This window comes from Choloepus didactylus, chromosome 4 (genome assembly GCF_015220235.1).
Source record: "Choloepus didactylus isolate mChoDid1 chromosome 4, mChoDid1.pri, whole genome shotgun sequence".
Taxonomy (NCBI): domain Eukaryota; kingdom Metazoa; phylum Chordata; class Mammalia; order Pilosa; family Megalonychidae; genus Choloepus; species Choloepus didactylus.
In genome coordinates, this window is record NC_051310.1 from 11,778,125 (window position 1) to 11,800,875 (window position 22,751).

The 22,751-nt window shown below is 49.8% G+C and overlaps 1 protein-coding gene across 1 annotated transcript in view; it reads right to left on the bottom strand.

The window, feature by feature from the left end:
* The window catches only part of C4H14orf132 (chromosome 4 C14orf132 homolog), a 54,404-nt gene extending 32,110 nt beyond the window's left edge, over positions 1–22,294 (bottom strand). The window contains exons 1-2 of the mRNA XM_037835014.1: positions 22,265–22,294; positions 21,113–21,403 (exon numbers count right to left, since the gene is read on the bottom strand). Coding sequence (XP_037690942.1) covers positions 21,113–21,403; positions 22,265–22,294 — 321 coding nt within the window. The remainder of the gene's footprint in view (positions 1–21,112; positions 21,404–22,264) is intronic.
* Positions 22,295–22,751: the final 457 nt, after the last annotated feature.

Here is a 22,751-nt window from a genome sequence, read left to right on the forward strand (position 1 = left end):
CTTTGTTATGGTGGTCACAGGAAACTCACCACTGTCATTGTTTTTTTACTAGCGTTACAATTAATTGTAGTTGCTAGTGACAATATCTTCATTTTTACTACTTTAAGATGGAAATAGATCTGGAAAATTTTTTAAACTCTGCAATGATGAGCTCAATACTTTCCTTCCAACTCAACAGCTGGTAGCCAACAAGCAGTGAGCTGGGGAAATGGATTTGCTGTGGCTGTGGGGTTGGGAGCCAGGGATCCCTCTGCCCCTCCAAGATGGCGTCTTGGATTCTCCAGTGATTGGTGCGACGGACAAAGAGCTTTTTTCTCCTCAGCCTGGTGTGTCTTTCCAGGTTGGTGGGCAGAACGGTGTTGGGTGAGAATGGGAGGGAAGGTCTCTCCCAGAGGGATGGGGCTCCTGCATCATTTGGGGGAGCACCAGGGAGGCCGACGGGTGGCTGGGGAGGAAACCAAGTAGGCAGGCGAGGCAGGAGGGCGAAGAGAAGGGACGTGCTGTCCTGTGGGTGAGCTGAGCCCTGAATTCCCAGCCTGTGGCAAGAAGAGGCAAGCAATGAAAACCTTCTGCTCAGATACACTCAACACACTGTTTACCCACTCGCCCAACAAACAAGTCTAACACTGAAAATTTTACACTTGATGAAGCATTTCCAAACCCACTCAGCTTGTTCAGTGCTCGCTGCATATGCAGGGGCCACTTTCATTCCAATTTTACAGCTGAGGGAATGATGGCCTTGGGGTGTGTGCCGGTTTGAATGTATTGTGTCCCCCAAATGCCATTATCTTTGTAGTTTTGTGGGGCAGACGTTTGGTGCTGGTTGGATTTGCTTGGAATGTGCCCCACCCAGCTGTGGGAGATGATTCTGATGAGATGTTCCCATGGAGGCGTGGCCCCGCCCATTCAGGGTGGGCCTTGATCAGTGGAGCTATATAAATGAGCTGACTCAGAGAGAGGAACGGAGTGCAGCTGGGAGTGATGTTTTGAAGAGGAGCAAGCTTGCTAGAGAGGAACATCCTGGGAGAAAGCCGTTTTGAGGCCGGAGCTTTGGAGCAGATGCCAGCTGCCCTCCTAGCTAGCAGAGGTTTTCCGGACGCTATTGGCCATCCTCCGGTGAGGGTACCCGATTGCTGATGTGTTGCCTTGGACGCTTTGTGGCCTTAAGACTGTAACTGTGTAGCAAAATAAACCCCCGTTTTATAAAAGCCTATCCATCCTGGTGTTTTGTGTTCTGCAGCATTAGCAAACTAGGACAGGGTGCAAGGACCTCACCTGCGTTCACCTTCTTTGGAGAGTCGCCTTCAGACCGGCCGCGTGTTTCGTGTTGGGGGAGACAGAGAACTGCATGCTGGGGGCCGGCCAAGGGCTCCCCCCAGCTGATGTCTGTACAAACGACGGGCTAACAGACAGGAAGTGATGGGTGCCACGAGAGAGGGACGGACGGAGCACTGGAAACGCCATGGAAAGGGCAACGCCTTGGAGTCAGGGATCGGGGTTCCACGTCCTGAGATCCAGACGCTGCCTGGGAAAGGTCTGGGCCTGGGGTCTCCACACGCTCTTCCTAAGCCCCACTCAAGCCTTCAAGACCAGTGTCATTCGCTCTCTTCTACAGGCCAAGAAACATACCGAGAGAGGTTATGACTTGCTCAAATCACACAGCGGCTGAGATGGTGGAACTGAAACTTGTAGGCAGGTGTGTCTTCCTCCAAAGGCAGAAGCCCAGTTGGGGAGGGGACACAGGTGAGCTGCATGTCCCCCACAGGGAGGTTTTTAGGGTATTACAAGGACAGGGCAGTTGTTAAGACTGATGAAAAGAAGGTAGAAGAAGAGCAGGCAGTCTAAGGGGTACCTCCAGTCAAGGGTGCAGGCCCTGCCCCAGGTTTCTGTCCACGTCCCCAACTCCATCCCACATGGGCTCTGGCTGAAGGAACCCAGATGCCAAGGTCCTTCCAGGTGCCACAGGGGACAAGTCTGTGATTGGCGACCTGAACCTTCCGCTTGCTGCTCTTTTAGCCTTCCCTGGCCAGATGGGGCACCCACACTCCCGGGTGGGCAGATGCCCCAAGTAAGACCCGGGCAGAGACCTGAACACCTCAACAAGAGGGGACTGAGAGGAACAGGGCTGAGTCCAGATGAAACATGTCAGGCCTGAGGCCTCCTGGGCGCTGGGCTGGCAGGTGACAGTGGCCTCAAGCACTGCAAGTGTGGACAGGGTGGGGGGAAATGGAGGTAGATGCAGGGGGTCCCCAAGTCTCATCAGGTGGGAGGAGAAAATGCGAGGGACAATCTGGCCTCCACCTAGACCACTTTACCCCTGCTGAGGGGCCCTGGTCCTCCTTCCTTCCCAAGGGGCCTCACTGCCCCAATGTACCCCAAACTCGGAAGAGCATGGCCCTGCTGAAGCCCAGTGTGCAAGAACTTGGGGACTCACCAGCCTCCAGCCTCCAGAGCCTGCTGCTGCTGCAGCCTCCACAGAAGGCTCAAGTGCACAGAGCAGAACACCAAGAGGAAGCCCCACAATGGCAAGGCCTGAGATGCCGCCTCCTCCAGGAAGTCTTCCCAGAGAGGTGCCCTCCTCTGAGGCCCAGCCCTATGCTTCTCTCTGAGTATCATCAGTTCTGTGGGCTCCGCTGCTCTCCCACCAAATGCTGTCCCCTCAGTAGCAGGGACTTTTCTGGTCACCTCTGCTCTCCAAATACCCAGCATGGAGCAGGGCCCGGGGACAGCTGTGGAATGAATTAAGTGAATTAAGGAATTACCACCTTAATCCAGGTTCTGCCACTTCTCATCCCATGTGGGCCCAGCTTAGACCTAAAATCTCACCAGGTCAGACCACAGAGCCACTGAGTAGAGGAAGCAGAGCTGTGCGGATGCACATACAAGAGCCAGGAGGCTGAGGTTCCAATCCCTGCCCCTCTACATACTGTTGCTTGATCTCTCCAGGCCACAGTTACACCATCTGATAAATGGGAGGAATTTTCACCTCTACTAAAGAGGGTGGCTGTGAGGCTCAGCTGCATGGATCCACCTAAAGAACTCTGCAGAGAGCCTGGCACGCAGTGAACGGCAGCTGTTATTGGTTTTCAGTGACCCCAAGGAGGCAGGGGCACCTGAAAGGCAAAAGGTGCCTCGGTGCCCTGACGTCGCTGCATGAGTCATCCAGGGGGCAGAGGTGAGCCTTGAAGCAGACTGCAGGAGGCCTGCACGCTCCCTGCTTGCAGAAAGCACATCAGCACCACTGAACTTTCCTGACCAAAAGTTAAAAAAAAAAAAAAAAAAAAAAAAAGACCCTGCCCCATAGGGCCCCATAGACATCATCTGTCAGCAGGAAGAAGTCCACCCTGCCTGCCCCTGCGGAGGGACGAGCTCCAGGGCCCACTGGCCTCAGCCATGCGGACAGACGTCCCAAGGACGAATCCTTAGCAAGCTGGGAACGTGGCTCATCCCCGGCCTTAGGAGCAGAGTGACAGGCAGCTGCAGCCGTCAGGGCCTGTCCAGGAAGCCGTCCTCAGGTGCATCCCTGCAGCCTGCTCTGAGAGCCTTGTCCATGTCTCCCTCCCTTGTGAAAATGTCAATTAGATGGGGCCTCTTCGGAGGCCAACAGCCAGGTTGACCAATGCGGAGCGGAGAGGGACCCCGAGCACGTCGCAGGCCAGTGGTCAGTGTGTTCCCGACACACGAAGAAGGAGGCGTGATTAGCTGGCTCGTCTGACGGGCAAGGGGACTGATGGGCACAGAAGCGAAGTGATCGGCCCAAGTCACACACAACCAGGAAGAACCTTGATGTGCTGACCTTGATTCCAAGGGTCCCATCATCTCTCCATGCCGTGCAAGCTTGTGCGGTCCAGCCCTGTCGATCTGGGGATCAGGTCTGGAAAGTGACGCGTCACAGGAGGTGCCATGTGTTGTGTTCTGCAGCCAGACCCTGCACATGCATGATCTTGTCTAACCCTCACAGCCACCCCCTCCTCCACAGAGGAGGAAATGCCATGCACAAGCCCCCAGCTGGGAACCAGCCAGGGCAGGACTCCAAGCCAGCTCTGACGCCACATCTCAAACCTTTAACCTCAGTGGCTCGCCGAGTCCCTAAATGGAGCCCAGAGAGGGGACGCTCCCCACCCCACAAAGGCCACACACCATGTGAGCAGCACTGGCAAGAGAGACGGCAGGTCCAAGCTCCAAGCTCCCCCCGGGCCCCTGGACCCCACCTTTGGGAGCCTCGGCAGTTCCAAAGTCCCCAGGCAAGAGTCACAGAGCAAACTGCTGCTGAATGCCATCCGCTTGCTAAAGGGTTTGCAAGAGGCTTGCAAACCCAGCTCATCCACCTTGATTGCCTTTGTTTTGCTTTTCCTAATCAGTTCCCTCCAAGGAGCAGCTTTTACTTATCAAAAAGCAAAGTCACGTCTTAGGCACCACACCACACACAGTGAGTCTCAGACTCTGTTCTACAGAAGCCTCTTGCGTGGAACCACGATGGCCTTTACTGAACCCGTCACATGCCGGGCACTTTCCAAAGACCCTGTGGTTACTATCTGCTTTAGCCCTTCCTTAAACACCAGGAGGGGGTTCTGCTTTACACAGTGAGGGGATGGGTCCTCCAGCCCCGGGAGAGTAAGGCTCTACACTCTCTGCTCCAGGCCCTCTGATCCCACTAGATGGTGAGCTCGGGGCTGGGATGCTGGTTCTGCCCCATTTGATGGGAGCCCCAAGGACTAGGTCAGGGTGGGGCAGCCAAGACCGAGGGGGAGAGAATCAAGTGGCCAGAGGGTGGGCTCCATGGAGACAGTAGGTTCTGCTGCCTTCTCCCCATGGTGTGCTCTATACCAGCTGTGGAGCAATGCTTCAAGAACACTACTTCCAGAAATCCCTGACAGCACTTCTGGAAGGTAGGAATCCTTTTATAGACTCTGTAGCTGAGGACCAGGGGCTAAATGGTTTGCCCAAGGTGGCTCAGCTCAGGAGGGGCTGGGATCAGAAACAAACCCAGAAACAGAAATCTCCTATTGTGTTTGACATACAACCAGCAGAGCAGAATAAACTGCACAATGGATATATAACCAAAGCACCATCTTACCAATGAAGGTGTCAAACCCCAAGAATGTGATATGGCCCCTATCCCTGAAGGGTGGTTCCCCACAACTGATAAATATACATATGGTCAATTCCTGTTATTTGCAGTGGTTTTGTTCTATAAAGTCACTGCAAACACGGAATTAATCAATACTGAGCCACTGCTCCTGGGGAAACACAGGGTTGGGGCGCTACAAGCTTTGAGCCACAACATTTTCATCAACTGATCAATACATCACCTTGTTTTACGTGTTTTTGTTTAAAGACACCCCATTTAATATGTATTGTTGATTCATTAATGCTGAACTCACAGCCAACACCACTAAAACTCATGCCTAAATGACACTTACCCAACACACATATTTTCTCCGTAAGGCATGTCACAGCCTTCTTGCACTTAGGAGCACCAGCCCTACATTTGGGGGCCATTTTAAACAGTGAAATTACTCTAAAAAACATAAAAATGTGAAAAACACAGCACTAAACATACTATGAGAAGGACACCTGTTTATGGCAAGAGAGCTAAAACAAGAAGCTGAGCATCACCTTGTTCAACCTCAGCAGGGGACATGCACTGCAAATTCTTCACTGTTCTGCACAAGTCCATGAATGGCTGCAAAAACACTGTTTAAGTATTGATTTGGGGGTGACAAATACATTTTAGCAAGTAGGTGCATTTGCACATATTAAATGCACGGACAATGAGGGCCAATTGTATACTGTTGGAAGGCAATTTTCTCCATAGGTCTCTCATGTTTCTGCGGCCTCCTGAACAAAGGTGTTGTTGGCGTCTGTCCCGGACGACCTATTCAGGGTGTCCGTACAGCAGACAGCCTCGAAGATAGAGAAAGTATCTCCCCCTGGGGCAGAGGGCACCTTTGTTTCCTGAATGATATTCTGAAGAGGATTATCTCCCTCTGGGGCAAAGGGTGGGCAGGTCTGCTAGCAGCTCCCTTTAAAAGATTGGGGTGTCCTAAGCTTGGGGTTCCTAAGCTGTGACACAAACCCACTCTTTGCAGAGTCCACTTGGGCTGCTCTGCATCACCCCCTAGGTCTTGGGGAATATGGGAACCAATACAAGCGTGAAGCTCATGCTGCCAGCTGTGCTGGGAGTTCTAAAGGCCTGACAGTCACCCAGGAGTCTCGGGTCTCTGTCAGCATTTATAAAACTGTGGCACACTAACCTGCAAGCAGGTAAAATCTCAGGTCCTTCACAGTTCTTCATTTAGCCGTGCTAAGGTTCAAATAAAAATCAGTTGAGCAAATTCTCTAGGGAGGCTGGCTGAACGGCATCACTCAGGAAAGAGACCTCTTTAGTGCGAGTCAAAGCTACGGCAGTACAGAAGGCAAGATTCGGCTCTCACTGGCCATGTTAATGGACATATCAGGACTAGGTCCAAGGAGGTGACAGATCCTTCTGGAGTGCCATGTCCTGTTCTGAGAAAATTGCTTTATAAAAACACTACAGACCAGAGCCTGGTCTGGACTCAGAAGCCAGCAGGGTGAAGGTTCCAGAATGAATATTCATTTGGGAAAACAGCTGAAAGTAATGGTCACGTTTAGTCCAAAAAGGGGCGGGGAAGGGGATGTGGGAGAGGAAGGATACAGGTGACAGTTCAAACATGACAATAATCACTGGAATCTGTGTAGTCCTGTACAGTTGGTACTTTTATACCCAGCATCTCACTTGATTCTCCTGCCCACTGTGAGCTGGGTACTACTGTCCCCATTTAATAGAGAAACCGAGGCTCCAAGAAGTCGAGCAACTTGCTCCAAGTCATGAGTGGCAGAATCTCAGGTGTCCCTGGCAGCCCCATGCAACCACAGGACAGGCCACCACGTGGATGGAGGACCAGGCTTGCTTCCTGGGGCTCCGAGCCTGGGCTAGGACCAATAGGCAGAATTAAAAAGGATTTTTAGTTCAAAAGAGGGAGCCCATAGCGCATAACTCCCCAGGACTAAGCACCGCATTAGTTTATTTAGCTCTCACACTCCTAAGTCTTACCCCAACTTGTCATAACTGCCATCATCCCCCTGCACCACCGAGAATGAGGAGGCTGAAAGGGATGAAGTGATTTCCCACCGTGCAGGGGAACCCAAGACCACCCAACTCCAGTGGAAGCCACTGCTTTTGAGGCAGGGGTCCCCAGTGGCTGAAATACGGAGAGGGGGTGTCACCTTCCTAAGGAGGGCTGCAGAGGGATTCTGGCACATCATGGCTCACGGTTCTGCGTAGGTGACCTGGACGGGGGAGCTCACCAGCAGGCGCTCACACCGGGTTCCCTGGCTATTTACACTCACTCCACAGACATTTATTCTGTAAGCACCGTGGACAGGACAGGCCCTGGGGCTCGAAAGAGGAACAAGGCACAGCTCCTGCCTCTGAGGGGTCCCAGACAGAGGGGAGGCAGGCATGCATATAAAGAGAGATGTGACCATGGGGTTGAGGGCAAACCCCGAGAGTGCACCCTCTCCCTGTGCCTGGGGCTGCAGCAGGCCCCGCACTGGTTTTGTTTTTTGACACCTCGTTCCCCAGGCAGGAGGCCCGGGAGGCTGCTGAGCAGATGGCCAGAGGGGAGACGAGAAGGGACGGGGGCGGCCAGGCAAACCCACTTCCCTGTGCCTGGGATTCACCTCCCGGGGCTGAGGCTCTGCCCCGTCTGGAACCTCCGCCTGCCCTCGGGGCTCAGTCCTGACTTCAGCGTCCTGGGCTCTGTGCGGGTGTGTGGTGGGGCCAGGCCCACAGAACTGGAGGGTTCCCGCTCCATGCCGGGCACCAGGCCAGGGGGCAAGTCCGCTCTCTGGGGCCGGGTGTGCCCGATTCCACTCGGCCCCTGCCACCTTCCCGATGACTTCAATCCACCTCCTCCAGGTGGCTGCCGGGTCACAGAGGTGAGCAGCCAGCAGGGGCTGGTGGGGGTCTGCCCCCCCATCTTCATCCACCTTCTTTCCAGAAGCTTGAGACATCGGGCATGGACCACAGGGGCCGGCGGGCAGCTCTGCGCTCCCTCAGGCAGGTGGCTGCCAGGAAAATCCAGACGATGGAGCGGGCAGGAGGTGTCAATTCTGGAAACAGTTCCAACCAGCCCCATCCATTTTCTTTTCAAAATTTTATTGCAGGAACATATATAACAAAATTGGCACTAATTTCATTTACATGGGTGTGCTACCATCACCACTGTCCACTACCAAAATGTTCCATCGCCCCAAATAGAAACTAGGCACCCGTTAATCAATAACTCCCCATTCCCCTCTTCCCTCAGGCCCTGGTCACCTGCACTCTACTTTCTGTCTCTATAAATTTGTTTATTCTGCATATTTCTTATAAGCGGAATCATACAAAATGTGTCCTTTTGTGTCTGGCTTATTTCACTTAACACGATGTCTTCAAGGATCGTCCATGTTGTTGCATTTCTCAGAACTTCATTCCTTTTCAGGGCTGAATAATATTCCATAGTATGGATACGTCACATTTTGTTCACCGAGTCGTTCACTGATGGGACTTGGTTGCCTCCACCTTCTGGCAATTGTGAATATGCTGCTGTGAACGTTGGTGTGCAGGAATCTGAGTCCCTGCTTTCAGTTCCATCCCTGCTCAGTTTTAAAGAGCAGGAGTATTTGTGAAACACGCAGTGAAGGGCACTAGCCTATGGGCAAGCATTTTGGCCTCCCTGAGGGAGCCACAGGGTCCCTCTGAACCCCAGCTGGCCCTGGAAAGGGTGCTCAACTTCCCGGTTTGTGTGGGACTAGCCAGGACTTATCCCTGCAAGCCTGATGTCCTGGGAAAGTCCTCAACCAGGGCAGCTGGTCGCCTTCCCTTTGGGTCACTGTTTTGGTAGTGAAGTCCAGGGGTGAAGAGAAGCAGCCAGGCCTCCATCCAAATACACATGACACAGCTCCCTCCTGCGAGACCCTGGGTGATGGTTTACCCTCCCTGGGCTTCATTCTCCTTAGTCAAGTAGGAACAATCATCGATTCACGACATGGGACTGCTAAGAGGATGCAACAAAACGATGATGGAGCGTGCACAGTCCAGGGCCTGGCCCACAGAAGAGAGCATGCAGGGCAGACAGGGGAGGGTGCTGGGGACAGGGGCATCCGAGTGACAGGCTGCAGGGTGGGGGTCTGATGCCTTCATTCACCCCTGCCCCCAAGCAGGAAGCATCCAGAAAGCTAAAGCAAGTGGGCTTCCCTCTCCGTTTTTTTTCCATATTTTTATTGATCCCCAGCTTGCCCTTGGATGAGTTATTAACTATTTACTGGGTCTGGCCCTAGGCTGGGAACCTCAGACATGACAGAAGCCCCCATGGGGACCTGGGCAGAGCAACGGGGGCAGAGAGGAGAAAGTGGTGACCAATGCCGGGGCAGCAAGCTTCCCTCCTGCGAGCCCTTCCCCAGGTTCTTTTGGCCTCTCGTGGGCCGTGCCCCTGCCTCTGGCACCAGCCTGTCCGAGCTTTGGGACCACTCACTCCAGCCTCGATCCACTCTGCCCCTTCGTGCTCCAGAAAAGAGGATGCAGGCAAGCCAAGGGCTGGCTGGAGAGGTTTACAACACAGGCTGCATTTGTGTGGAGCTTGGACTTCCCGCCCCCACCCCAGACCACTCTGCATTCTGTTGGCTGCTCCCCAGCACTGCCATCTGGGCTCTGGGCTCAGATCTAGCCTTGAACCCCAGCTTAGCCCCTTCCGACCTCTGATTCTGGCTAAGACCCTAAGGTCTCTGAGCCTCAGTATCGGCACCTCTCAAATGGGCAGGCTATTAGCACCTGCCTCAGGTGGCCGTGCAACTAGAGCCTGTCCCTGAGAAGGTGCTGGAGAGTTCAAGCACACCATCGGTCTCTCTCTTCTTCTCACCTGAGGGTGGGGCTTCTGCCTCATCTGTCTGCAAGTCTAAGGACAATGTTCTGCAACTAGTGCAGGTTCACACGATGCTGGCGAGGATGACGAAGCTGACGAGGGCTGGTGACAGCTCTCTTTGGCTCCCTGACACCCCTAGCACGGCTCGTCTGCATGGCCAACCTCGCATGATTGATTTGGCTACTGGGATACATGGTGGCCCCAGGGGGAATCTTCTCAGGGAGGGAGAAAGAATTGGCAGGAAGTTAGGATCAGAGGGAAGCAAGGGTGCGGGCAGCACTGCCACGGCCCAGTGAAGACAGCTGGGGGTGCAGAGGTCCAGGGAGAGAACATCCATCACCCTCCCCAGGTCTCTCTCCAAGCTGCTGGAAGCCAAGTCTCAATGCATTTCTAATCAGCTCCCACAGCTTTGTGCTGCAGAGATGGATGAGGAGCCTTTGGGGGGTCTGACGGGGACAAACAGAGTCCCAGCTGTCAGCTGAGCAGGAGGCTGCCACCCCGGGCCTGTGGCTGGAGCACCTCCCCCCACCCCACCCCACCCCACCCCCAGCTCATCAGGCTCCAGCTCCTCACTGCCAGCATGCAGGCCTGGCACCGGGTCACAGACTGACACCGCATCCCTCAACGCCACACAGGACATCCTGAAGAAACCCAAGGGGAGACGGCAGGCCAGGAAGGAAACGAATCAGTCCATGCACAGCCTGGCTTTCTGACTGTGGTATCAGAGGCCCACCCACGAGGTAACCACATTATCCCCATTTTATGGTCTTTGGGAGAGAGAGAGAGAACTGTGGGACCAAGGTGCCACAGCTGGGAGGAAAGGAAGAGGGAGGAAGCACAGTCGTTAAAAGCATAAGCTTAAGAAAACCTTGCTTCCGGCCAAGATGGAGTAACCGAGACTGGATCTACCCTCCCATCCGAAACAATTTAAAAAACCAGACAAAATATATGAAAATGGTTTTAAAGACATTGGACACCAGACAATGAAGGAGCGTGACCCTCAAGAGATGGGAAACAAGGAGGATGAGCCCTACAACTGCCCAGCTCGCTGCCTGGAGAGAGTTTCCAGGCTGAGAAGCAGGAAGGGGAAACCGGGTGGAGCCCAGTAGACTCCTGGGTTGACGAGTCGAGCCGCGAGTTCAGGGTGACCAAGGCCGCTGGAGTCCACAGGGCAGAGTAGAGAGAGGAGGGAGCTGTGGTGTCTAGAAGAGCAGTGGGGAATAATTACTGGTCAGGGCCCGCCTAATATAGCTTTTAAGAAAGATCCAAAAAGGTCAAACTGTTTCCAAAGAACTTAATTGCATTCCAGAACAGAACTCAAGAATATTTATAGGAATACAAAAATATCCAGGATCCAACAAGGTAAAATTCACAATGTTTGGCAACCAATCAAAAATTATCAGGCATGTGTTTTCATAAACATTGCGGACTGGCGTTTTGGTATGCTGAGCCCTCTATCTTGGGGCTTACCCTTAGGAAGCTTGTTACTGCAAAGGAGAGGCTAAACCTGCTTATAATTGTGCCTACACAACAAAGAGCAACAAAAGTGCCTCTTTGTTGCTCAGATGTGGCCCTCTCTCTCTCTCTCTCTCTAAGCCACCTTGGTGGGTGATCTCACTGCCCTCCCCTCTATGTGGGACCTGACTCCCAGGGGTGTGGATCTCCCTGGCAATGCAGGATATGACTCCTGGGGATGAATCTGGACCCATCATCATGAGATTGAGAACATCTTCTTGACCAAAAGGGGGATGTGAAATGAAACAAAATACAGTTTCAGTGGCTGAGAGATTTCAAATGGAGTTGAGAGGTCACTCTGGTGGACATTCTTATGCACTATATAGATAACCCTTTCTGGGTTTTAATGTATTGGAACAGCTAGAAGTAAATACCTGAAACTATTAAAAACGGCAACCCAGTAGCCTTGACTCTTGAAGACAATTGTACAACAACGTAGCTTACAAGGGGTGACAGTGTGATTGTGAAAACCTTGTGGATCACACTGTCTTTATCCAGTGTATGGATTGATGAGTAGAAAAATGGGACACAAACTAAAAGAAAAATAGAATGGGGGAGGATGATTTGGGTGTTTTTTGTTTTTTTTTTAACTTTTATTTTTTATTCTTATTCTTTCTGGTGTAAGAAATAGATTGGGTTGATGAATGCACAGCTATATGATGGTACTGTGAACAGCTGATTGTATACCACGGATGACTGTATGGTATGTGAATATATCTCAATAAAACTGAATTTAATTTTAAAAAAAATTATCAGTAGGAAAATATAACCCATAACGAGAAAAAGCAATCAAAACGGACCCAGAACTGACATGGATATAGAATTAGTAGACCAGGACATTAAACTGTTGTTACAATTGCATTCCATATGTTCATAAACCTAGAGGAAACACTGAAGTAGAGATTGAAAGACATTTAGAAAAGATCCAAATCAAACTTCTAGAAATAAAACTACAATGTCTGAAATCAATAACACACTGGATGGGATTAACAGCAGATTAGTTATCATAAAATAAAGGACTGGTAAACTTGAAGACATAGCAATGAAAACTATCTAAAATGAAACCAAAGAGAAAAAGACAGACAAAAAACTGTTCAGAGCATCATTGAGCTTTGAGACAACTTCTGGCAGCCTAAGATATGTTAACTGGGATCCCCAAAGGTGAGTAAGAAGAAAAATATGTAAAGAAACAATGACAGAAAAATTTCCAAATGTGATGAAAACTACAAATCCACAGATCCCGGAAGCTCTTCAAAGCTCAAGCACAATGAACATGAAGAAAACTACACTAAGGTGCATCATAATAAAATTGCTCAAAATCAGTGATAAAGAGAAAAATCTTAAAAACAGCCAGAGGAAAAAAGATGCCTTATGTTCAAAGGGAACAAAGAAAAGGATGACAGCAGATTTCTCATCAGAAACAATGGATTACAAGAAAAGGGTTGGAGCAAAAATTTCAAAGTTCTAAAAGAAAAAAAAACACTGTCAACAGAGAATCTATAACCCATGAAAATTTTCTTGGTTCAGACATAGAGAAGCTTAAAAAATACATTACCAGCACTTATACACTATAAGACATGTTAACACCCTTCAGGCAGAAGGAAAATGATACCATATAGAAATAAAAATCTATACAAAGGAATGAAGAACACCAGAAATAATAACTACATGAGAAAACACATAAGATTTTTTTATTATTTAAATCATTTTAAAAGATAACTGACTTTTAATAAAAATAATGATAACATAGTGTGAGGTGTATAGCCAATGTAGAGTAATGTATAACAATAGCACAAAAACTGAGAGGGAAGTAATAGAAGTATACTATTGTAAGGTTCTCATACTATATGTGAAATGGTATACTGTCACTTGCAAATAGCCTGTGATTAAGTTAAAGATATATATTATAAACCCAAAATCAACCACTAAAATACCAAAACAGAGAATTATAGCTAATAAGCTAACAAAGGAGACAAAATGGAACTTTTATCACTATAAGAGATAATTAATCCAAAAGAAGGCAGGAATAAAAAGGGAAACAGGAACAATGAAAAAATGGGAAAAACAGAAAACAAATAGCAAGACAGATTTAAACCCAACCATATCAACAATCACATTAAATGTAAATGGTCTAATCACTCCAATTAAAAGGCAGAGATTGTCAGAATGGATTTTTTTAAAATAGGCTGAAGTGGCTCAGAGATCTGGGTTTGAATCCCAGCTGTGTGACCCTGAGCAAGTGACTTTGCCTTTCTAAGTCTCAGTTTTTTCATCTGTAAAAATCATAAGTGTCTGTTCCATGAATTGCTGTAAGGATTTAGTGAGATTCTGTGTGTAAACTGTTTGACAAGGGCCTGCCTGGTACCTCATAAGCCTTTGATAAATGTCAGCAGCATGATGGGCAGGTACAGGGATAATCTCTGGGGATGGGGAGGGGGTAGATAGAGGCAGGTCTCCATTACCTCAAGCTGAGGTCTGAGCCCACAAAGCAGGACTCAGAATATAGCAGGTGCTCAAAAACACACGAACATTTAACTGGAGACTTGAAATTCACCTTTGGATGTCCCCGTTCCTTTAGTTCTATGAGATCTGATTTTTCTTCAAACCAAATGGAATGTCTGCATTCTTAAAACACCATCTAGAAATATGATTTACAGAATGCATTATAGATTTTTCCTCCCTTAACCGCCATTCCTCACCCATGTCTCCTTACCCCAGCTCATGTCCCACAGCCGCCTTTCCCTCCATGCATCACATATTAGGTTGAAACACATGAAACTGCCATTTTGTGAATGCAAAAATGTAGTGCTACATCCTCTCCTGAAGCAGGTCTAATCAGAATGATAAAATATTTAAATCTTTTAAATGGGAATTTGAAGTACAACATGAGAAGCCCTTTGGTTAAAAACATTCACAATCACAAACAATTTGCATTTTAATGATAATTGTTTTAAGAAAAAGGAGCACTTCACTGGTTAGGGAAAACATTCTCTGAGCAGACTGTCAGACCCCCCGGAATTCAACTTTTCTGTACAGTGGTGTGTGCACCCCTGGGGAGGAAAACATTCTGCTGGTTTCTTGCAGATCCACTGAAAAGATCCCACAGGCCCTCAAGTGCAACAAAGACCATTTCAAGAAAGAGCAGAATTGCCTCTACAATACTGCCAGATGTCTTTTGTGTTGTTTCCCCCATGAAAAACGATTATAATGCAAATTAACTGTGAGCTTCCTGGGTAAGCTTGTAGGGGCTATATCAGCAACTCAGCTAAAAGTAGACCAATGCACGCTGTCTTCCAGAAAGACACATCCAGGGTTAACACCATGACCCAGGTGTGCCTCTGTCCTCATGCCCAGCAGGGACAAGGTTCTAAGAGCTGGGCTGAGCAGGGAGGCTGGGTGAAGGACCCGCTCCTGAAACACAGTCTCCTCTAGAAAGCCCGAGCAGAATGCCCAGCAGGCAATGACTTCTGTTGCCATGGTTGAAACACATGAAACTGCTATTTTGTAAATCAAAAACAGTCAAATTGTGGCAATTTCATATCGTTCGGCCTAGTAAAGTCCCAGCCTACCTCATCAGTAATAATTTATTTGTCTCCTGCACTTGACAGTTGACAAAGTTTTGCCAAGCTGTGCGCGTATCTGTCTCAGGTTTGTCTCCTGTTCAGAGATATTACACTGGCAGCACTGGAAGAGCCAGCCTATAGATTTGTTGTGTTTGGCCCATGTGGTAACTAGTCTCCAAAGTCGGCCTCCATCAGTTCATTCCATCCCTCCTGTATGCACGTGCTGCTCCCCACATCAAGAGGCGGAATCTGGTTGCCCTCCCCTTAAATCTGGCCTGGCCTTAGTGACTTTCTTGACCAAAAGAATGCAGAGTTTGTGGCATTCCAGGTCTCCAGAAGCTAGGTCTTAAGAAGCCTGCAGCTCCACCTGGGACTTCGGAATGCTTGTTCTGGGAGACACCAGCTGCCATGCAAGGAATGCAGCAGCACTGAGACCACCATGCTGGCAGGAAGCTCAAGCTGCCTGGAGAAACTGTTAAGAGGGTAAAAGCACTAAACGGAGAGAGCGGCCAGATAGTACGGAGGTGTCAAACATGCAAGTAAAGAAACCATTCCAGAAGTCGAGACTCCAGCCCAAGCCACTGCAGCTGATACCATCTGGAGCAGAAACAAACTCCCCAGTCAAGCCTTTCCCAAACTCTAGACCCACAAAATCATGAGCAAAATAAATTGCTGCTTTAAAGCCACTAAGTAACTGAAATAATAAGCAACATGTAACTGAAACAGCCCATATCCTGGTTGGCAGGTTGGTTTAAGATTTTTAATTAGTTGCCAACATTTAAAAATCCAAAGACTTCACGTGAAAATGGGACATGTTAGCTTTCTTGAAAACCAGAAGACCCGGCTGCCCTAGCCCTGCATGTCCGCATGGCACAAGCAAGATGGAGTTCAGGGGTTGCCTACACTCTCACCTCCAGGCCAGGCACCTGCCTGGCCCAGGCTTCCTGGCCTCATCTCTCATGCCCTTGCCATCTGCCCCTTTTGCCTTGGCCAACTGGTTATCTCCAACCCCCACCCCCAAAAGGAGATATTCTTTCAAGCCTCCTTGCCTGTCCTCACACTGTTCCCTGCATCTGGACACCCTCACTCCTTCCTTGTCTACATAACAGCTATGCAGCCTTCAAACTCAGTGCAATTCTTCTCTCCAGAAGCCTTCCCTGACCTCCGGAGCTGGGTCACCAGATGCCTTCTGTGAACTCCCTCAGCACCTGTGTTTTTTCCTGTCATGTACCACATAGCAGGGCCTATGCAACACCCACCCCCACCCCATCCAGGAGCACCTCACTTAGGGGCACATTTGCTGAATAAATGGACATTTCCATGAAGAAGGCATTTTTGTCCCCATTTCACAGACGATGAAACTGAGGATTAGGAAACTGACCTGTCCACTACCTCTCTAAGAGCCAAGATCCTTATCCTTTAAGGTGTTCAGACCCCTTTAAGAACTTGTTTTAAAAAAAAATGTACATAAACACATCATTTGGCATACATTGATGGATTCCCTAAAGCTAATCCCTTGAGGGTCCCCGGGACCCCGCCCCTAGCATGGGGACCACTCTCCCAGGCGGTAGGAAAGCAAGGAAAGCTGGGCCTGCACTCGGCCGACCGGGCCCTACTTCTGGCTCTGCTCCTGGCTCCACCACTTGCTGGATGAGTCACTCAGCTCTCCATTTTCTCCCTGTCTGCACGACGGGAATACTAATGGTACCTACTCTAACCATCAGTTTCCCACCAGTGGCAGGTATGACCCAGAGGGAGGGAGAACCTCGATTTTAGAGTTCTGAGGTCATATTCTTCTAGCTGCAGAGCCTGGTGCATTTGGTGACTTCCAGTGACCACATGATTTTCTATAACCTGGCCCTGGCCTCCCACTCCCCGCTCTACTGTGCCCCCACTCACCAGCTCTCTGAAGGACTCTGGGAATCTCTTCTGGACTGCCCTACCTTCATTCCTCTCTGGCTAGAAGGCCCTTATTCCCAGGCCCCCCAGGGGAAATCTCCCTAGAGTTCTAATTCCACCTAGAAGCCTCATTCTCAAAGGCCCGATGATAAAAGATGTTTGGGGGAGAGGGGCCGGGCAGGTGACACCTTGCATTCACTGTCTTTTCCTGTTAATGAATGAATTCATTCATCATGCACATACATGTTGTTGCACCCACATCCAGTCTCCCAACAGATACTTGTTGAAGGTCTCCTATGTGCCAAAGCATCTCGCCGTGTCCAGCACTTGATTCATTCCCCTTCCAGCCATCATTTTGCTAATACACTGTGAGTAACCAGAGAGGAAGATCTACAGCCTTTTCAACTTTGACCCCCAGCATCCCTGTCCCAGTGCCTGACAACACGAAGACACGGAGGCTGGCACATGGGGTACCCACATTGTTGAACAACATTTCTCAGTGGAAGTGCCCACTGCTGGGGGAAAGCCCATAGGGTGGGGGCTGGGCAGTGACTATTACATGCACCTTCTGGCCGCTGCACAGTAAAAGTAGGTGTTGAGTACTCACTCCGGCCAGGAACAGCTGAGTGCTGGAGGGGATGAGAGGAGTCGATTAACACCAGAAAGCAATCATGTAGTACAATACCGTGGGGGCTATGAGAGTGGCACATGTAAGACCATTTCTCCAGCAGGCAGGAGGTAAGAAAGCTTTGAACATGTTGGCCCTGTCCCTTATCTCATGTCTTTCCAAGGGTGAAGCAATAAGGTGGGAAAGCCTGTGGCTTTGCAGATTCACAGTTCTATCTTTGAAACCCAATTCTCCCTCCTAATTAATGGTGTGTTGTTAGGCAAATTATTTCATTTCACCGAAGCTCGGCATCCTGATCTGTTAAGTGCGGATAACAGTGGCAGCACCTGACTTGTAAAGATTTAATGTAACAAAGGATGCCAAGTGCCCAGCTCGACAAACCTCTCTTCCACATGTGTAGGGCACTTCATCTTTCTGAACCTTCCAGTTAGCACAGTATCGAGCATTCAATGCCAAACGTCTACTGATGGGAATAAACTGACTACATGAAACCTGAATTGTAAACAAAAAGGAAAACAGAAAAAAAAGAACCCAGTTGCTGGGCAGGCTCTGCCCACAGGTGCTAAAAAGCCCTATGTTTAGTTCGTCAAGTTGCCATAGCAACTCCTGATGTTCCAGCCATCCCCAGAGTTAACAGTGATCAATTTATCTGCAACCAAGGCAACGCCAGCTGTTTAATGGGATCCAGAGGGGAAGGCGGAGACTGACACTGCATGAGCTCCTCTCCCCTCTAGAAATCTGGCAAAGACTCCTCAGTTATCTGTAGCTAAAAGCACTGCTAGTCTAAAATGACGTCCACATGACAGTGTTTATAGTGTGGGTTTAGAAACCAGAGATGCAATATCAGGCAGGAAAAGTCCTGTGTTGCTCGGTGGAGCAATCAGCATTATGGAAAACTTAAGAGACTGCCCAAGGGAGAGGATCTGGGTTTTTAAGAGGCAGCAAGGGGGTTCTGCAGCCTTTCATGCCTGTGCTTGGGGACTTGCTGAGTGCCTACAGTATGGACTTCACCATTATTATTTTTTAATGCATACAGTATTCTTTATTTAATCTGACAACCCTGCCATCAACTACATGTGTAACCTTTGGTAACTGACTCAACCTTTCTGTACATAATTTTCCTCATCTGTAAAATGGGCCTCAAAAGAGCACCTTTCTCACATTTGTGGTACAGCTAGATAGATAGATTTTACAATTTTAGTAAGGTTGGTTAAAATATTACAAATTTATTTATGCCAACAACAATAGTTGCACACTTTGAATAATAGCTAAGCTGACATTTTACTGATTAAGAACTAATATCTCTTAGTAAGAAATGAGATCATAAAGCACTTTTTAATGGTATCTTTCTGACACAGAATACATATATTTTAAATGTCTTAGATTACCTTTAAAAATCAATAAGGTCTTTTACATCTGAGTCATAGCACTACTTTGTGAGAAATGTATTTCCAACAAATATCCTTAATCCCATCCAAGGAAACACACAGATTCCAATATAATTCAGTCATAGTTGAAAGCTTGGGACTGTCTTTATCAAACAATAGGACATAATTCAAGGTTTTAGCAACTGGAAATTTCATGTCTCAGTGTATTTTTTCATAATGTTCACTCTGCATGGAATATCATTTCTCTCTTAGAGGATGAATGAAATGCTCCTTAATGTTCAAGGTCACCTGTAGACTATACTTCCACATCAAGCAAGCTGGGGAAATGAGTCACATGTTGGCTTTTTTAAAAATGCAAAATAGGCCATCATCTGAAAAACAGTTCTCTCTCCTGCAGAATGATAATCAACACACGAGAAAACACAACAAATCGGTTAAGGAAACATCACACACTATCTCATGCAGTTTGCCTGAGTGCAACAGAACAGTTACTGTTACGTATTTTTCTTGAAAAGGTGGCCATGATTGCAGGTGAAAAATAAAGTTAAAAAAGCCATTTTGTGGAAAAAAAAATCAAGTTAGTTTGGAGACAATTAAATGCTAAGACATATTCCTGCTAATCACTACATTAAAGTGACAAAGTATTAAAGAGATGGGGTGTTAATTTTAAAGGCTACAAGTTTATCACCTAATGATCGTATGACGTCCCTACCATAAAGGGCACATTTAACCCTCTTCCTTCTTTCTCTTTTCCATTCTGTAGAAATATCCCTGAAGAAATATCTATGGGGCACTGAAAAACTGAGGTCAATATCAGTAGATAGAAGCAGTATGAAGAGTATGCCACAAGTTGCAATTCATTGGGAGAAGTGACACAGGACGGGAGACTTGGCGAGAAGAGTGTACAGACACTGTACCATACGATTCTCAGATTTTGGTCATGAACTCCATGCTGTTGTATACAAATAATGATTTTTTTAGGATATTATTATCCTATTAGCCTGAAAAAATTAAAATGTTATATTTGATTTTTCTAAAGTCAACCTTTTTAAACACAGACTTCCACCACGAGGGAATTTGGGGAGAAGGGAAGTGTCCCTCAAACTCCATTCCCTGTAAAAGAAAACAGGAGCAGGTGGGGCCCCCGCCACAGGGCCAGGAGACAGAAGGGAACCCCGCCCCTCTCTTCTCCCAACATCGCATACGTGCTAGAGGGTGCAAGGCCTGAATTTGGTACACTGGGACTTACTCTTGCAGACTAAATGCAGCCGTCGCCTGGAACCAGAATGGGGTGAGCACTGGGTGGTCCTCTGAGCCCCAGACAGCTGGAGAAAGTGAGTCTTTGCCTTTGTTCTGGCTCCAGAGAACTCGGCGCCTAAACAAAGCTTTTCCCCCTCCCAGCCCAGAACTCAAGAGGATGCTCCTGGAGCAAAGCTCACGCGATGAGATGTCACGTGTTTTCCCTGCCCTGGGTAACCTGTTTTGTGTCCAGATATGAGTTATGGTAGCGCTGGGCACTGATGGCGAATCAGGCTCAGCACAAAGCAACAAGGCTAAAACCACCGCGGCCCTGGCGCTTTGCGAGTCACAAAGCGCGTCTCGCCGCCTTCCTCGCCCCGGCTGCGAAGGGGACGGGGCTGTGGTCCCACTCCCCCGCTCGAAGGGGAGAGAAGTGAGGTTTCCAAAAGTGGGGGAGGGGGCAGCCGGCCCGCCCCGCCCCAGATCACACAGCGAGTGACAGATTATGGGCGCATCACCGAGGCAGAAATGGGGAGGAACAGCCTATCAGGTCCGCGCGGGTCTGGGCTGCCCGGGCCTTGGAGGGCTCCGGGGGCACCCGAGGGGGCACGGCTGGTAAGGAATGGGCAGGGAGGGGCGACTCGTGCTGCCCCGGCCCCAGGTCGCGGGAGGGGCCCCCGGCGGGAACAGCTGGACACGCCCGCGCGTAGGACTCGCCGCCAGCCCCACCCCGAGAGCCGTGCTCGCCGCCCCCGACGCGCGCTCGGGGTGGGATCCGATCCTCGGGGGACGCCCCGCTCGGGACAAAGGACCGGGACACAATGCCAGGTGGGCGCCACCGCCCGGCCCCGAACCCACCGCGCGCCCAGCCCGGGCGGGGAAGGCGAGGCCGTGGCCCGGGACTTCCCCAAACTTGGCGACCCGAGGCGCGTGGGGGGGACGCCCCTTTACCTGCGCGGCCATAAAGGACAGATCCATGATGTCGCTGCTGTCGCGACTGCCGCCGCCGCCGCCCGTGCTCGCGTCCTCGCTGCTGCTGCCGCGGGTCCAGCCGCCTGCACAGCCGGCCGGGAGCGGGCGGAGCAGCGAGCCGGCGCCCCAGGCCCACTCGGCGGCGGCGCCAACCTCCCCAGCCCCAGCGTCGCGGCGCCCTCGACTGGCTCCAGACCGCGACGGGGCGGCGGGGCGCGCGCGGGGGCGGGGCGTGCCTCGCGGGACCGGGCGCGCCGCCACGTGACCACCCTAGCCCCACCCCGGGGGCGGGGCCTCGAGGAACCCACAGCGCTCTGGGTGGGCGGGACCTGGAGGCGGTGGGCTCCTGTAATTGAGCCCAACCCGCCAGGGAGTGTGGGCAGTGCTCCCCTGGGCTGAGGACCGCGATCAGGGTTTCTTATGTTCTGGGCTCTGGAACTGGACAGAATCGGGTTCACGTCCCAGCGCTGCTACAAATTGGTTGTGTGGCTTGGGCAAGTTGAAGTTGTCCCTTTGAGCTGGATTTTCTCATTTGTAAAGTGAGCATGGCAGAACCTGAGAATTAAAGGAGACAGTGTTTCTGGCATGTGGTAGCCTCTCAGTAGGTGTGAGCTCTAATATGGCTGTTAGCATAACAGAGACTAGGCTGTGAATGGCGCCATCTAGGATTGCACAGTGCACAACTTGCACAACTGGTATTCTGTGTCTTTATGATCTTCCCTTAACACAAGCAAGTATCCAAAACCATGCAGGGGTCATAGGTAAAATGAGGACACAGCACAAAGCCCTGTGTGTGTGTGTGTGTATGTGTGTGTGTGTGTGTGTACATCCCAGGCTTGGTGGCTGGTCCACAGAAAAGCACGTGGGAGCTCTGCCCTTCTCTAAGGACTCATTGGTAAGGAATGGGATCTCAGTAAAGCCATAGCCCAGAGAGAAGTTGGAGTTAGTTCAAGGTTACTCAGCTGGGGGCTGTGAGAATGGATCCATGCCTTGTTGACCCATTCATTACAGGCTTTCAAGAAGTGTTATCAGAGTTCTCTTCATCATCTCTTCCTCCTCCTTCCTTTCCTTTCCCTCTCCTTCTCTCCATCACTTTCCTTCATGCCTTCCCTCTTTCTTCTCCCTTCTCACCTTCCTTCTTATCTTGCTTGCCTCCTCCATTCCTTCACTGGTTTCTAAGGCTTCCAGTCCCCTGGATTACTCCCTGCCCTTCCTGGCCTAAGCCAGCCTTGTGCCACTCCTGGCCATCATCCCTGCCATCACCCCAGCTGTCCACTGAATCCATGGCAAGCACAGCCTCCTGTCAGCAGGCTCCCTGGATCTAATTCCCTCTGTGCTAGATGGTTGATGAACCTGCCTAGAGCATGGCTCCAATCTCACCACTCCCCTGCCAATACCACAGTCTTGACTACTATAGCTATATAAGAAGTCTTGATGTCAGGTTGACTGATTCCTCCAACTTTATTCTTTTCAAAATTGTTTCAGCTATTCTAGTTCTTTTGATTTCCCATAATAAATTTTAGAATAATCTTGTCTATATCTACAAAAATTGTTTCTGGGATTTTGATATACATTGCATTAAACCTGTATATTGTTTGGGGGACAACTGATGTATTCT